Here is a 16,754-nt window from a genome sequence, read left to right on the forward strand (position 1 = left end):
AACCAAACTGTCTCCTGGGCATTTTTGAAAGGGGGCAAATGATGATTCAAGGTGTATGAATGAATGGACCATTGTAAAGCGCTTTGAGTAAGCACATAAAAATGCAATCCATTATTGTTATAAAACTGATATCATATATCTAAATACTGAATGAAGCTTAAAAACTGTCCGGGGTGCTCACTAAAGCCTGAGTAGATGACCCCAAACATGTTGTTAAAGTGAAATATGACTAAAACTACCAGCTCACTGATTTCTTCAGATATCTGCCTTTACTAACATTAAATGTAATATGTTATGTTACAAGGTTCCGTCTGTTATGTATCTCTACACACACTTCAAATCAAAGTGAACTTTTGTAATTCACCTCCATCAGGCATATCTAACCAGTATCCATGTACTGTATGCATGTATGTAATAATATACTGTATGCTCAATGCTTCACTTTTACTTTTATTTTTGCTTGTATTCAAATGCCCTTACCGTATATTGTTTTTTGCTCTGAATGAATTCCAAATAGATGTTTCCCATCAAGGCGACAGGTAGTGTTTCAATTCTCGTTCTTATTTTTACTCAATTCAAATGTTTTATTATAAAATTGAATTTTTTACAAAAATGTCCACCACAAGCAAGCATGATGGCGGTGAGGTGACCCGTGTCTAGGCATGGTATGTTGCATTTCTCAAGGTCATATGACATCAGATAATTGTGACACACAACACAACATGTCTTTGCATCATCAAACAGTTTGTGTGGGCCAAGTGATTTTAGGTAAGGACAGCATGGGTGTTTTTTTGTGTTCACTTTTTGGGGTTATTGCAAAGTCACGCCACAAGGGGGCAGCTAACACACGTTGATTGATTGATTGATTGAAATATTTATTAACAGTTTGCAGAATTACAGTACATTTCAAGCACAAACTCAATACAAAGACTGTTAACTGTGCATGAGTGGTCAACCCAATTAAGCATTACACTTGTTTACAAGAGGGTCCACCTTGTTCTATTCATCAAAACATTTAGAGACGTACAAATAGACACTTCTATATATAGTCAAAGAACAGAACAGGAATTCATCATAATGGAGGTAAAAAGGGAAAAGAAACATATACAGTAAGGGGAAAAAGGGGTGGGCGGTGGGGGGGGGGATTCAGATTTTACGGAGGCCAGTTTCGAATTGCAGCCGTCCGTAGGTGCCCTTTGAGAGCGGTTTTGAAGGAGTCAAGGGATTTGCATGTCTTAATGACTGTTGGTAGGGCGTTCCACATTTTGGTGGCATAGGAGCAAAAATAATTTAGTCCCTTGTTTGTGCCGAATTTTGTTGTACATGGTTCGTTAAACTTCCTCTGGTGTTATGGGTGTGGACTTCGTTAACATTAAGGAAGTATCTAGACAGGTACATGGGTATCTTGGTGGTGTATCGAATCTTGTGGACCAGACCCATTGCAAGATGCTGTACTCTGTCGTCGACGTTGGTGATGGGTCAGAAGTTCAGAACTTGGAAGAAATCACATTATGTCAGGTCATTGACAAGAAACATTTCATGTTCCTTGAGAGCTCTGTAGAAAATATCGTTGGCTCTTTCCTCCACCAGAATCCAGTATATGCTATGAACCTTTAGTGTTCTTAATCTGGGAATGACAAAATAGGTGTGCAGATATAGGTGTTAACTTGCTACGTTGAGAGCAAAAAGGAGGTAGCCAAAAGGGCCAAGTACAGACCCGAGGTCTGTCCTTCGAGCCCCTACCCTACTGTAGGGGGCATGATTGATTCAATCACAGGTTTGCCCATGATTGCATTGTCCAGTGATGATGACCAAACTTGGCTTATCATATCAGTGCGATCGTTGCTTAAAGGGATAGTTCACTCCCAAAAGTAGTGGATATTTATTCGTTTTTGTCACATTCCTTAGCCAATAGTGTGATGACCCTATGGAGACACAAATAGTCTCCTTTCTGTCTCCATAGGGAACCACTGCTCCACCAGGATACAGTAACTACTGTATATTGGAAAATAAAATAAATATGATTAACTGAGTAAAAAGCAGTCCATCAAGTAAGTTTCAAGTGGAGCAGTCATTTGGGGGTGTCCTTCTCCTTCAGGGTAGGTCTCCAAAGGTCTTGCGGCGAGCTGGCCCAGTCTCTTTGGGCTCATTGTCTTTCCCCAAGGCTTCAAACATCAGGATCCTTCACACAGAAAACATGTCAACATGTTGTATGCCTCTCTCTATACTGACCTTTCTTAAACTTAAACATTGCCAAAAATGTATATTAAAAAGGAAAGCAAGTCGACTGATCAGGAAAAGGGGATCTCTTTGCGCAGTACAATACATGTATGTGAAATGTGTCCTCTGCAATTAACCCATACTGGGAGCAGTTAGGGGGTTCAACGCTTTTCAAGTTAATAACCATCAGCTTTTTATCATCTTAGGGCCTCAGTTTAACATGACCCAACTCTGTGGGTCACCACTCAGTCTCTGATAAACAAAAGTGGGGAAAAAAAGTGTTGTTGGACTCACAGTTTGAGTATGGCGTTCCTCTTCCCCAGCATCATTTTCAGGAAGTCGGTGTAGTTGATGGGTCGGGGTTTAGTGTCCTGGGCTGACCCACCAACCACCTCCGCCATCATCTTTTTCAGTTCCAAGTGGGTTTTGGCCACGCCCATCTTCTCCAGCATCCGTTTCAGACCCATCATGTCTACACAGCAAAATCCTCAGTGTTAATTTAACTCTGAGAGTGTACAAATGTAACCAAATGGACCCGTACGGATTACATTAACATTTATACTCTCAGAGTAATAAATGAATAAATTATTTCAAATTAAGTGCAGTTATTTGGAACTATATCTGAGAACAGATTATTATGATCTGTCATTGCTTTAGTTTAAAAGGACAATATGGCATGATCTTATCCATAATAAGTTGATTAGTTGACAATAAGGATACATCAGGGCTAGAAGTCCCTTATCTGTAAGTAAAGACAGTGATCATTTGTTTACCTAACTCTCCTTGGTCATTGAGATCAAACTCCAGGAATTTTTCTGCAGTAAGAGAAGATCGACGTGTCAGTTTGACAGACGGATATTATGAACTTAATATTACAGTGTATCAAAATCACATGTTTAGTTTATCCTCACTTTTAGACATTTCAAGGTTGGAGGCAAGCTCTTCCACTTCTCCATACAGAGGATCTGACAGAAAGCTCTAAGGAACAGAAAATGATAGAAAACTATAAGTTACTCATACAGTTACAGTACATCTTCCTGTATTCTCATAAGGCCTAATGACATGACTAAAACCTGATGTTGCACGCCGGGGTCGTGCGATGAAAATAGCCGATCTACAAGCTCACACCACAGTTGCATCTGTGATGCGTTGTGATCTTCTAGATCGGCTATTTTCACCAGAATAGTTAAGCATAATATTCCACACACCTCATTAACCAAGTTAAGCTTTTCTTCTTGCTGAGACTTCAAAAGGCCATATGTTTTGCCGCCTGTTGGACAAAGCACCACATTTCTTTAGCCTTTTCAATATGGAAAGGAAAGAAACCACTTGACATTATATATAAAACAAGTAAAAAATAGCCTGATAGCTGAGGCTGTCAGCTACAGTATAAGCATCCAAAAATACAATTAGGCAGAAGACACTTACCTTGAACATTTTTCGCCATGTCTCACAACTAAGTGAATAAAAAGAGTCTAAACTTCAGTAAGAAATCAAAAGTGAAATTATGGTAGAGTCTGTGTTATTGTAAATGGTGCAAGAAAAGGAACTAGGAGTGATGTTTAGCTGGAAGTTAAGGCCAGCATGTGACCACTTGTGAAGTTCCCTTTTTGTAGTTCTGCACATGATTGATTAGGACAGATAAAGATCTGGGAGAACAGTGCGAGACACATCTACAGTGAGCAAACAGTACATGCCATGCCTTCAAGTCGAGTCGAGATGCAGATCTCACAATCATTCCAAAGTTATAGGTAGAGAAAGACATCTCTAAAGTCATATTATAAATAATATTATAGCATATATCCCTGTCAGGAAGAAACTCCAAAATGTAAATTTTTCAGGAAATGAAACAAGAAAACCTTATACATTGAAAACAAAGCAATACTCCCTCAAAGACAAAGTTGGCACGTTGTGACTATACTGTCAATTACTTTCATGAGAGGGGGAGAGGTGGTGGAGTTAGTTGCTTTAGACAGTTTGAGGGTTGAATGGAGTTAAGGGGTTTAATTTGTCTGAAGTGCTTTTTACTACTTTTCATTGGTTCAATATTTTTCAACCAACACACAGACAAAGGGTGTTCAATAGCACTGTTATGCAAAAACAAATCTAAACCCTCAAAAACGATATATAGCATAGTACATTATATTAAATGGTTACATCTCCGAATTATTTGACAACATGCACTGCATGACTGCAAATAAAAGCAGGCACACTATTTACACTCACTGTTAACGCACACTGTTCATACTCAGGCTGATATTTAATAATAATAATAATAATAATAAGCGTTATTTATATAGCACCTTTCATACAGGGTTGCAGTTCAAAGTGCTTCACAGGCAGGACATACATCAAGTGCTTTACAGTTAGGTCATAGGTTATATCAAACACAATGCAAGACAAGACAAGACAAGACAGTGAATGTGCATAAAGTCAGACATCGAGATAAAAATAGGCATGAGAAGGTCAAGCATTTAAGGTATTTGTTAGAGAAAAAATAATAATAATTAATAAAAATAGAATACATGATGGGAAGCCTCAATAAAGTGCTACGGTAGGGTGGAGAAGGCTAATCTGAAGAGGTGTGTTTTTAGTTTTTGTTTGAAAATGTTGGTGGAGTTGGCCTCTCTGATTTCCTGCGGAATTGTGTTCCATAATTTTGGTGCATAAAAAGAGAATGCGGCCTCTCCTATTTTCTTTCGTGGTTTCTTTTTTTCTTTTGTGGTTAGTAAACCTGCTGTTGAGGATCTTAATGTTCTGGATGGAGTGTATGATGGTAAGAAATCTGTTATGTATGCAGGGCCTTGGCTGTTGAGTGCTTTGTAAACTATGAGTAGTACCTTAAAATCTATTCTATGGGAGACCGGAAGCCAGTGGAGGGTGTGCAAGACTGGTGTGATGTGTTCTCTTTTCTTTGTTTTCGTTAATAATCTAGCAGCAGAGTTTTGTATGAGTTGTAGTCTGTCTATGGCCAACATTTCTTTCAGTTTATAGGCTAAAATCTTTAAGAGAAAACAACATTACAGCTGTTTGATAGTGGGTGTCAACAAAACAAAAAAGAACAATTCATTTTCAGGTATAATCATGTAGAAACTAATGCGAGAACTAAAAGGGAACTGAAAATATGGGATGAGCAGGTAACAGTTTAGTTTCTGAATTAAATTGCTGTGGGAACAGTGAGACACACAGGCTTCCATATGAACAGATAATGGCTCATTTTAATGTTTGGGATCTCTCAGTATTAATTCAGCTGATAATAATCATATCTGAATGCAGAGGTGAGTAGGTTTTTGAGTTTTCTTTACCAAATTGGATCGTTCAGATGTTCTTTTTCCTGTTTTATGGTGAATGGGTAATATAACAACTGCGTTTAATCAAACTGAACGTTTTTCTATTTGATGCTTAATATCTCGTACAGTATTGTCTATTTGTCTTATGCACCATAAACACACAATTCAATACTTTTGTGTGGTGTAGGCTAATCAATGTATACTTTGTCATATGACGGTTTCACTGTCCGACATTTTTTGGTGCAGTGACAGCATCACATAACAAAGTATAAATCAGGTCTCAAAAACTAGACTTCATTTTTAAAAACTCTGTTTCTCAACTTTATGTCCAGGATCTGTGTCTTTGCAAGAAGCAGTTGTAACTGCAACTCAAGGAGAAGACGTACGTCTACCTAACTGTTCCGCAGGCCTGGACAGATTAGAACTAACAAAACACACTGGAGCTCATTCTGCTCAGCCCATGGTCATCCTGTCCAGGGGGCCCGACTACAAGGCATCCGAATTCCCAGATGGAAAGAATGTGAAATGGAGAGCCGATGAGAAAGGAGACATGTCTGCTTTTCTGACAGCAGTGGACAGATCTGATGAGGGTCTGTACCGCTGTCAGAAATGGAAAGGATGGACTGTTGTCTTGGACCAAAATATCACTCTAAAAGTGAAAGGTAACTACTAACTATACAATCGCCCCTTGTGTATTTTCAAGTCTAGCCTATACATACTTGTTCTCCAGCTAGTGCTAGATCAGATTCTAAAAATGTCTTCTACATCCTGACAGTTTTCTGAAAAAGCTATGTTTCTATGTCAGTGGTTCTTCGTTTTTTCAAAAATAGCAGATCTACAAGCTCGTAGCGCGCCACTCGGTGGCGCGCTATGAGCTTGTAGATCTGCTATTTTTCAATAGCTAAAGCATAACATAATGCTAACACCAAAAGGGGTTCCCGCCCAAAATGGGTTAGATCATTGGTCCAGGGGGAATCCCAGTACTGCTGATGTCTATTCTCTTTGTATCAGGAATTCATTTTAGACTATTATATACAGAAAACCAGTATAGTACAGTAGGTGATCTTAAGACTAAGATTTCACATTTTTTGCTGAATGTTCTCTTTCAGAGTGCAATATTCTTGACCCAGTGAAGGTAGCAATTCAAGGCAGCAATTCATCAGTCACTCTACATTGTCCATATGACACAACACCTGGGCAGAACCAAACTGTCTCCTGGGCATTTTTGAAAGGGGACAAAGAGGACAGCATATTTGACAAGGAAGACAAACGTCTCCAAGCTGCTGGAGCGTCATTAGTGATTTCTTCTGTCAATGACAGTGACATTGGCTGGTACAGATGTAAGTACCTGGTTGGACAAACACAGCGCTGCTATGATCGCCGCCTAACGATTCAAGGTGAGACTCAAAAACTGTGACTTGTTGCTGTTTCAATCATAACAACATTCATTTATTACATCATTAACCTATGTCATTTTTATACAACAGAGGCCCTTATCACGGTTATCACAACAATAACAGTTTTTGTGTCAGAGACTCCTCAAGGTCAGTATTGTAATCCCTGTTCCTATTGTATCGTTATCTCACACTGTAATATCCTCAATTTAAAGCTGCAATTTGTAACTTACCCAGGATTCGAACCCCGGTCTGCTGTATGAGACCCCCTCCCCCGAAAAACTAGACGCTTATTATGTTCAGGCAGAACTTGTTAATATAAGTGTCCTACCCGCCACCAGAGTCTACATTTATCCATGGAAGAGAAGGAAGACGACCTCCAACCACTGCAGATGCACTAGTTATATTGTGTTAACATACAGATTGGTTAAAACAATGTTTTGTTCATTGCAAAAAGTTCTGGATTGCAGCTTTAACTAATTGGATAAATGAAAACAGGATTTGTTTTAAATTGTGTACTTAAATAACTCATTGATCTCATTAATAACAAAGATTAGAGACTGTTGTTCAGAAATGATGACTGTCTTTCTTGGTGTGGGCTCTGAACTCAACAGTTACACCAGAAGCTACAACACAGAATGTACAGGAAGGTGAAGGGGAAGTTACCGGTGGAGAGTCCCCCAGCACCAGCACCACCATCCTGGTGGCTTCGGTCGTCACCTCGGTTACCGTGACGCTTGCACTGGTAGTGGGAGTGGCAATTTACCACAAACAGAATACCCAGAGACGGAGACTGATGCATCATTCAGGTATAATAAGTAATGACACGTCTAGACCGGTGTTATTCAGTACATTGCAGTGGGCTATAGTAGCCTAGGACTACCTGTACTGTGTAACATTTTTCAATGAAACAAAAGTTTGTTTTGATAATCTTTCACTGGTATGTTTCACATTAGCAGACATAGGCTACAGTACAAAAAAGGGGGACAAATGTACATTGATTCATACAATTACTACTACTGTAGAAAACCAGCAGTGGTTCAGTAGTTGTTCTCAAGGCCCAGAGCAGACTGGTGTGGTAGGAGGCTGGTTAGGAGGAAGACGTCGGATGAATGGAGACAGACATGTTTATAGTGGAGTCCACCACCACAGAACCCAAGGGTCAACCTATAGTCAACCACTCACATTCAGACACCACTCACACCAGCTGGTAGTAAAGATCAGCCACGCATACTCAATCACGCATGCACAGCACCGTCCGCACATGTAGCATATACTTAGTGATAAAGAATATATTTGGACTAGTACTTTCAGAAGTAGGTGTAATGGTGGAAGGAAATATTACATTGAAAACATAAAATAACCCAAGAGACTGTAAATTATGCTTAAACAGTTCAGATATACAAAATCAAAAGTAAATTCAACCCCACTCAAGTCTTTTTTCCATTTTCCTCATTTCATAGTCAGTCAGTGTGAGGGTGTATGGGAGGCCACTATAAGGGCAGTGTGTGTGGATGTATGGAATAAAGATGGGGGGGGTGATCAGGGGGTGGAATGGCCTACCGTCTCTGGACTTTTGCTCGCCATCTTCTTTCAAACCTGTAGGCCTACAAGGCCAAATAACCTTGATAACCATAATCTTACAAAATAACAAAGCAGCTTATCTACAAGCATACAACAAATCAGACAGTCCTTTACTGTCTGATAAAGGACTGTCTGGTTAATTAAATCAAACCACCAAATCAAACAACAAACATGTCATTAATTGTCAGCATGATAAGCTCATCAACCTGTCTGGTTGTGCAATGTGGTTGTGCAATGTGGTTGTGCATGGTGAAACCAGTTTTAGTTATCCAGTCAATGTATTATCATGACATTTGTTTGAAGGAGAGATAGGAGAGATACAGACAGATAGAGACATACATATATATATATATATATATATATATATATATATATATATATATATATATATATTATTATTATTATTATTTTTAAGTTACGTTACCATACGTTTAAGTTGAAGCATTGCAATTGTGCCAATTCAGTTTGTGAGTAAAATGCTAGGAATTATGATCATAACCTGGTTTCATATGTTGCAATTAGATTTGTACATACAGGCTGCTGACAGCTCTTATGACAATAGATTTCAGCAAAGAGCCTCAACTTCCTCAAGAGGTAAGGATGTGGCATTTCCTTGATTTATTTCAGTGGTTTTATATATTGAAATTTTCTTTAAAGGATAAGCCCCTCAAACCTTTTCATGTTAAGGACCCCCACATTGATATGTATTTGCCCATGGAACCCTTATGTTTGCCTCAGAAGAGATTTTAATACTTGAAAAAAATTGTATATGTTCAAAAATAGAAGCTCAAAGCATGGATAATGTGGTCAAATAATTGTGATGGGGGCCTCCTGGAACCCCCACAAGGACTCCTGGAGGTCCCCGGACCCCCCTTTGGGAACCACTGATTTAGTTTGTAATAGTTTGTCCTCATCAACACTATAAACACTCATTTTATACTAAAATGTCACACAGATCTACAAATGGACTCATTATATGAAGATGTGGGAGAGGAGGGACTGTGCACCTGTAAGTATTTCACATTTTATACTTTCTAATAATTAGTCACATGATTAAATGTCCCTCAGAACCTCAATAATCACGGGGCACAGTGGCACAGTCTGTAGTCCTGTCGCCTCACAGCTAGTAGGTCCTGGGTTCGATTCCCGTTGGGGACGCTGTGGGTGCTGGGGGCGTGTTCCCTCCTCCGCATCATCAGTGCCCATACCCGAGGTGGGGTTGGCGAAAGGGCCTTTCTGTGTGGAGTTTGCATGTTCTCCCCGTGTCCCCTAGGGTAGGTAGTACCCTCACAAAAACATGCAGTAATCCTGGTCTCTAAACTACCTTCCCCTGGCCAGCCGGGGCGCCTGATGGAGGGGAAAGGAACTGGTCGCCGTGGTCGGAATAACGTGTTCCTTCCACGCGCTACGTCCGGCCAAGGAAATTCCCCCCTGTCAGGTGAAAAGAAGCAGCTTGGACTCCTCAGGCATGAGGTCAGTCTGCTGGAAGTGTAGCGCCCAGGATTACATTAGATAATTGGCACTGGGTGAAAAAACTGGGTTGCAAAATTGTGGGATAAAAAGTATAGAAAAAAAAAAAAGAACCTCAATAATCGCTTTTTATTTGTATTGATTGCAGTTCAGTCGTAAAGATTTGAGACATCTTCACATTCCAAGATGACCATCCCCTTATAAAGGAAGAATGTGAATGCTGCTGACTGTACATGCTGTAAATGGTAGCTTCTGTTCTCTGTGGACTTTCTGTTGCATAGTATTATTAACTTTAATAATAACTAGACAAAACATGTATGAACAATAATATGTATTTATTTTTGATTGGCAATGGTGTATCAAAAATATATTGTGAAAATAATATTTCCACTAGCCAAATATTTATACAAATAACAAATAATAATTTGTCTTCACAAATCTGTTCAAGGAACACCATCAAAAAACAACACAAAACCATATAGCACAGAACAACATATCACCAACAGTAGGCCTGAGGTTCCCCACTGTACACAGAACCATCCTATCGGCGGGGCAGTTTGTATGATGCCGCGATGGCTGAGGGGACAAAACTCCTGCTAAATCTGACGTTTTTCCACTTCAAGGATCTGTATCTTTGTCCCGCTGGCATGAGGTTGAAGTAGTAACGAACTAGTGATACAGGAAATGATCAGTGTCATTTGATATTGAAAGTGCTAAGCATGATGGCCTGTGGGTGTGGGAAGTCCGATAATCGGACTTCCCACACCCACACAATTGCCTTGTTCAGCAACAAGGCAATTCAAAGTGCTTTTAACACATTTTAAAGGACATTTAAATACAATTAAAATTGTTAAATAACAAATATTGACACTCCAATATTATCTGCATAATATCTGCGCAACTTTAGTGGTGGCAGAGACAGTAGTAAGAATATGATGCTAATGTGAACTTGGCTTATAAGACCACAAGTCGGGGATAAAATCGATACAATTTGTCTCTTATTTTAATTTAGTACTATCGACAGCCTGTGCCAGAGAATAGACCACATCGTTGGCTGTAGGTGTTCCTCTTATGGCTTCTTGTCTTTGCTCTGGTTCTGCCTCTGTATTTGAATCCAGTAGAATGTCATCATAGACATGAGTCTGTGGAGAACAACACTGAAGCTGTTACTTTAAATAATTAATATACATCACAATATACACCTTAGCTTAGGTAGATCTGCTATTTTCTATTTGTAGCTGTCGATGGATATTAGATCGGCTTTGGTAGATTGTATGGCTATTTTCATCAAAGATACTTAGTGTACAGGGGGTTTGTTTTGGCAGGACTTTTGCTGTGTTCGTATCTCTCTCTGCACTTGTTATCTATTGAAAGGCCTTTACACTCACACTGCACTCGCTCTGTTTACTACTGCTACATGTACAGTATCTGCAAAGCATCCTCCACCCCATACACACTGTCATAGACGACGCCTGTGGCAGCTATCAACACATTGCCTTTGTTTGTGTTCACCACGTTGTTATCTTCAACATTATAATTGCAATTATACTTGTTTCACATGCAATGTTCCCTGCATGTTATTCATTACGCGCTGCATGTATATTTCATATTGTTATGCTGTTTTTTTCTGCAGCTGAGAACATTCATACCAACAATTCAACTCAGGCGTCTTTTAGTGGAAAAGTGCTATATAAATTCCAGATATTATTAAACTGTATTGTGATCTCCATTCATAATAAATATTAATCAATATTAAGTAATAAAGGCTTAAACGATTAATACATACTGTATGTGTTTCCTTTCTCTTTCACAGTGGTTATCTTACCATTCCAATATCTGCCATTTCAGTTCCTGTGAAATTGGAATGGGGGGGGGGGGGGGGCATGATTAATAAATCATTAAATAATCCTGCAGATTATCCTATAGTCATATGTAGGCTATGTACCAGTTTTTATTTTCGCAGGTCTTGACGGCGTCGTAATGCCTTATTTTACACTTGGTTGCGCTCAAAAAAACATCCGGTTTACAAGCTCACAACACGTCGCAGTGCGACGTGTTGTGAGCTTGTAGATCTGCTATGTTCAGACACCCGAGTGCAACCAAACCAACCAACCAAACCCTCCCTAGTCCCTAAAATTTTAGTCCAGTTTTAGATTTGTCAATTGTCAATATATTTAATCCTAGTTTTAGTCATCATAGCTTCATTTTTATTTCGTTTTCGTCGGTTAAAAAAGGTAGCCGACGAAATCAACACTGGTATGTATTGTACACAGTACCTGCACTTAGTCTGTGTTTCCTCCAGCATATGTAGAGTCCAGCAGCAGCACTCACACACAACAGGAGGACCAGAGGCAGGCCTACCCATGCAACTACTGGAGCAGCTGTCGATGCAGAACCATCAGAAAGTTATTGAAATCACCATCAATTATTACTAGGCTTCAGTTTCTCATGTGTGGACGCTGTTTTAACCCATTCAGACCTGATAGGCCGATTCTACAAATGCCTCCTAAATCGGTAGTATTCACACTTTCAAAAACTTAAAAAAAAAAAATGTGGCAGATAGAGTCACTTTCATTCATTGCAGATTCTCTGCCACTACGTTACAAGACATGAATGCAGTGTGTTATTGTATAAAACGAAATCAGTCACAAGATGCATTTATATTGGCCACAATATCACGTCAGTGCCTTAAACAAACATTAAAAGTCCATAGACTTAGCTGCCATTCAATTTAGGTCCCAAGTGCTCTAAACAAACATTAACGTCTTGAGCCCCATTGCCCCCTGGCGGGGGCAGCGGCTGTCCACCTCATGAACAGCTCTCAGCGGGTAAATGGAGACCCAATTGGTCTCCGGTTCCAACTCTGATGTTTTTGATTTCCCCCCCTGGACCCCCCTGGGGTTTATTTAAAAGTCTTGGCTGCCATATGACGTAATTTTAAAAGCCAGGAATTGGAGGCGATAGCGCCCCTCGTAAAAAAATACAGAATGTACAGGTTTTATATACAGTATGTTATTTATATATAGCCAAGGTAAACATCTAAAATGACACGGATGCTGCAGGTGGGTTAAAGAATACATACTGTACAACCAGTGTGCCTCATACTTACTGTTTGTAGGAGGCCATCTCTTGACAGCTTTTACAACCCCCTCTTTGGAAGCTGAACAAGCAATCGTATATCTTAGATCCTTTAGGTCTGGGAGGAATAACTTTGAGATCAGTGTGTTTGTATCATTCATTAAAACACTCTTCCAGACATGCTGCTGGCTGCTGTCAGTCCAGGTTAAATTGAATTCTTCTTCACATTTTGTAAGAGCACAGGTAAGTGAACAGGTCAACGTGATGTTTTTGCCCTCTGGTCCGTATTCTGCAGCAACTGCATGTGAAAAGCAGCAACACAGTGATTTATATACCTTACAATTTACAATTTACAATTAGGCATTTAGCAGACGCTCTTAATCCAGAGCGATTTACATTAGGCAGGAACAAAAGTATGGGAATACATCACATATATAAAATGCATTTATCAAGAAACATGCGTAAGCTAAGAACGTAACTAGAACATGACCTATATAATGACACTATACATATTAACTATACATATATACTATACTATGCTATACATATGTACTATGATGTGCTATGACTACATACAATGCAATTATTGTGCTGTCTACATGACATGCTATAAGTCTGTTTCAAATGCTATCTAAGTCTAAAAAGTGCTATCTAAGGGGGTAGGATAAGTGCTTTGGGCCATGATGGAGTCTGAAAAGGTGGGTCTTCAGACTACGGCGGAAGATTGGGAGTGATGCTGCAGTTCTGATTGCAACCTTATACTACTGTATTTATTATATTGTTTAAACTGTTGTCAACACTCACTGTCTAGTGTGTGCAGTCTCACTTGATTGGTCACCTTCCCATCTTCCAAACATTGATAGTTCCCAGAATGCAATGAAGCCACTTCTCTTATGACCAGTGAAGAGTCATCATTTACCAGTAATTTGCCTCGGTACCACTGCAGTTTGTCCCCCACTCTGAGAGAGGAAGTGCTGCCACAAGAGAGTGACAATGACTCACCCACTACAGCAAACACTTCCTCCACACCATCTAGAAAACAGGCAGCACAGAAAACAATTACTTTTGTGTTTCAATATTTTTTATTAGGCAGAAAACAAAGACATGGACAATACATGAACTTATGACACATGGGCACAACATACGACACTCCAAAACAATTACTTTTAACCTGTCAACTGACCTTTATGTTCATGCACTAGTATTAAATGTATGGCTGGGTGTTCAGTTTAGTAGCCTACCTTTTATTGTTGTGTTATAATTGACAGTAGCTTTCACACTTTCTCCCTCAGTCACCTGGCATCTCCATTCCATGCGGTGGTCTGTAATTTTTTGCGTAAAACAAAGTTTATAGAAGCAGTTATCTGAACGACTAATGTGAAATCTGCTTCCCTTTATTGGCATATTGTCCTCATTCAGCCATTTTATTAGTATTCCACTGTGTTGCCTACAAATTGTGCGTCCTATAAATGTGTTCAGGAAACAGTGAAGCTCTATCTTGTTCTCCCCCAATGCAGCTTTGTTCTGAGTAACTGGTGAAAAGGAAAGAATTCGAAACAAATTAGTTACAATACATAGAGTTTTCAGAATCAACCATCTATTGAGTCAGTATAAGAGTAAGGCATGGCAGCTTACTTTGCAGAATTTCAAGTGAAACACTTGAACTCACAGCCCCATCATCACAAGTGTAAGTTCGTGCATGATTCATTTCCACATACTTTATCTGCAGAGAACAGTGTTTATCCACTGTGACATTCGGGTCATTGACTATCACTTTGCCTGCCCTAACCACCTGCTCCACCAATCCAAATGATCCAGTCATATTCCAGTTGATGTAGGAACAGGATTTGAGATCACGTATACCACATGGTAAAGCGATACTACCTCCAGCTGATGCAAAGAATGGCAAATGATCTGTTGGAAAAAAGATTTTGAAATATATCAAACTATCAGTCAATGTCTGTCTGTCTGAATGTGTGTCTGTCTGTCTGTCTGTCTGTCTGTCTGTCTGTCTGTCTGTCTGTCTGTCAGAAACACCGCTGTATCTCCTCACCGCCTGCACCAATCGCTCCCACTTTTCACACAGGCATTGACCATAATAATATGGAGGTCTTAACGAAGCCCTTTTTCCAATTTAACAAATTATAAATTTATAATGAATTTATTAGTGAATTAAAAATGCGAAAACGCGGGGGGGGCAATATCTCACAACGGGTAAGGGCTAGTGTTTAAAAATATTAATAACATATTTTGAACATATTTTTCCCTAGTTATATAAACACAATATTATGTGTACTGTCTTTCTAAATCTCGACACATGCCTTCAGTTATAACCCGTGCAAATCAAGACATTTATAGCCATTTCTAAAGAAGAAATGTTGTCTTGACCCCCTTGAGGAACGTAGCGTGCATGATTCACGAAAACTCAGCCGAGCAATGTGACTGTGAAGCCTTCTGCTGCTGACTCAGAGCCATTTGAGTTGCATACCGATATTGACAGAATAGTAAAATAATACATTCTCAGTTGTATTGTATACATGTTTATGATGTGGCTCTGAAGTACATAGACCAAGAACACCATGTGTTTCTTAAAGGCTAGGCAAAATAAGCTTTGGCTTCAGCCTAGACCTTTTCGGTGCTACCCCTTTGTAAAAAAACTTTAATGCAAATGATGAAACTTAACATGTAAATGTAAAGCACCGAAATAAACTATTCATTCATTCATGTACTTTTTTGGGGGTACAAAAAACATCCAGTTTCAACATTCCTTGTGAATTGGAGTGTCAAACATTTTCTCTGGAGACCAAACTGGAAATGGTAATGCAGGTGCAAAATGGTTAAGTCATACATTCAACTGAATTATTGAGGGAATGACAGTAATGACAAATGTTAATAACTCATACTGCTCATTACTCTATTAACATTCATCGTAGTCTATCAATGTTTTGTCAGGTCATGACTACTATCTTATTAACTTGTAAACAACATAAATCTGGAGCACATTGATTCCTAATGCATCTATGTAATTTGACATGTCACCTACTGTCCACAAACACGTGAATCTTATAAGCTGTGTGTACAGAGATGTGGAAATGGTCAAATAATTCCATTGACCATGAAAACCAAAACACCTAATCAGAAACAGACTGTTCAGACAGAGACATATGAGACGGCATACACACTGTAGAAAACCATACATAAATACATATTACAAACTATCACATGATATTCATATTATTACATTATTATTAATACAAATATGGAATGCTCTGCCTGTAGGCCTACATCTAAGGGAGTTGTCATATCATCAATTCAAGAACGGTCTAAACCACGTACTTCTCTTAAACACCACATACTTCCCTTACGGTCTGCCAATTTAACCTGTTTTGTGACATTATTTTATTTTTCTCTGTGTGATGTGTTTTATTTTATTATTTGTAACAGATCTGCATTTCCAATGTTGATGTAATCTTAGATGTTCTTGGAGAATGACACTTCTTAAGCCCCTTGGAGGGTTTTTAGGCTTTCTCCTTCACATGTTCTAATGACTTTGTAACATTTTTAAATATTTTGTAAGTGAAAATAAACAAACAAACAAACAATTGTTTTTCATAATTACCAGATGGCTGAAGTCCAAGTATCACCTGTACAAGACAGAAGAAACAGAGTCCTAAAACAGGAAAGGAATCCATCTTAATTTACTGAAGGTTGTCTTTTT

At 39.0% G+C, this 16,754-nt stretch overlaps 3 protein-coding genes across 4 annotated transcripts in view; 1 reads left to right on the forward strand and 2 right to left on the reverse strand.

Moving 5' to 3' along the window:
- The window catches only part of LOC306924515 (uncharacterized protein), a 143,073-nt gene extending 132,825 nt beyond the window's left edge, over positions 1-10,248 (forward strand). The window contains exons 3-10 of one of the 2 annotated variants that reach the window (XM_079503056.1): positions 518-539; positions 5,843-6,172; positions 6,620-6,907; positions 6,998-7,054; positions 7,519-7,713; positions 9,011-9,082; positions 9,444-9,497; positions 10,107-10,248. In XM_079503056.1, the coding sequence (XP_079359182.1) occupies positions 518-539; positions 5,843-6,172; positions 6,620-6,907; positions 6,998-7,054; positions 7,519-7,713; positions 9,011-9,082; positions 9,444-9,497; positions 10,107-10,117 (1,029 nt within the window). In that variant the 3' untranslated portion in view covers positions 10,118-10,248. Of the gene's footprint in view, positions 1-517; positions 540-597; positions 2,052-5,842; positions 6,173-6,619; positions 6,908-6,997; positions 7,055-7,518; positions 7,714-9,010; positions 9,083-9,443; positions 9,498-10,106 lie in introns of those variants that run through there. The other variant, XM_079503057.1, reaches the window with a different exon arrangement.
- On the reverse strand, positions 2,039-3,737 carry LOC306924516 (allograft inflammatory factor 1-like). The gene is made up of 6 exons (XM_079503058.1): positions 3,649-3,737; positions 3,429-3,490; positions 3,132-3,198; positions 2,994-3,035; positions 2,515-2,692; positions 2,039-2,182 (listed from the first exon to the last, which is right to left on the reverse strand). The coding sequence occupies exons 1-6, from the start codon at positions 3,665-3,667 to the stop codon at positions 2,095-2,097; spliced, it is 456 nt and encodes a 151-aa protein (XP_079359184.1). The 5' UTR covers positions 3,668-3,737; the 3' UTR covers positions 2,039-2,094.
- Positions 10,249-10,956: 708 nt separating the features above from the next.
- On the reverse strand, positions 10,957-16,754 carry LOC306924513 (uncharacterized protein; the record flags this gene model as incomplete). The annotated part of the gene is made up of 8 exons (XM_079503054.1): positions 16,656-16,754; positions 14,672-14,950; positions 14,278-14,568; positions 13,841-14,068; positions 13,068-13,334; positions 12,235-12,339; positions 11,784-11,809; positions 10,957-11,100 (listed from the first exon to the last, which is right to left on the reverse strand). The coding sequence occupies exons 1-8, from the start codon at positions 16,726-16,728 to the stop codon at positions 10,957-10,959; spliced, it is 1,413 nt and encodes a 470-aa protein (XP_079359180.1). The 5' UTR covers positions 16,729-16,754.

This window comes from Electrona antarctica (assembly GCF_951216825.1).
Source record: "Electrona antarctica genome assembly, chromosome: 6".
In the NCBI taxonomy this organism is placed as follows: domain Eukaryota; kingdom Metazoa; phylum Chordata; class Actinopteri; order Myctophiformes; family Myctophidae; genus Electrona; species Electrona antarctica.

Excerpts from the sequence above, each read along its gene's own strand:
- LOC306924516 (XM_079503058.1), bottom strand. Across the intron at positions 3,199-3,428 it reads AGCTTAACTTGGTTAATGAG|AGCTTTCTGTCAGATCCTCT; the intron begins GTGTGTGGAATA and ends TCTGTTCCTTAG. Across the intron at positions 2,183-2,514 it reads AGGAACGCCATACTCAAACT|GATCCTGATGTTTGAAGCCT; the intron begins GTGAGTCCAACA and ends TTCTGTGTGAAG.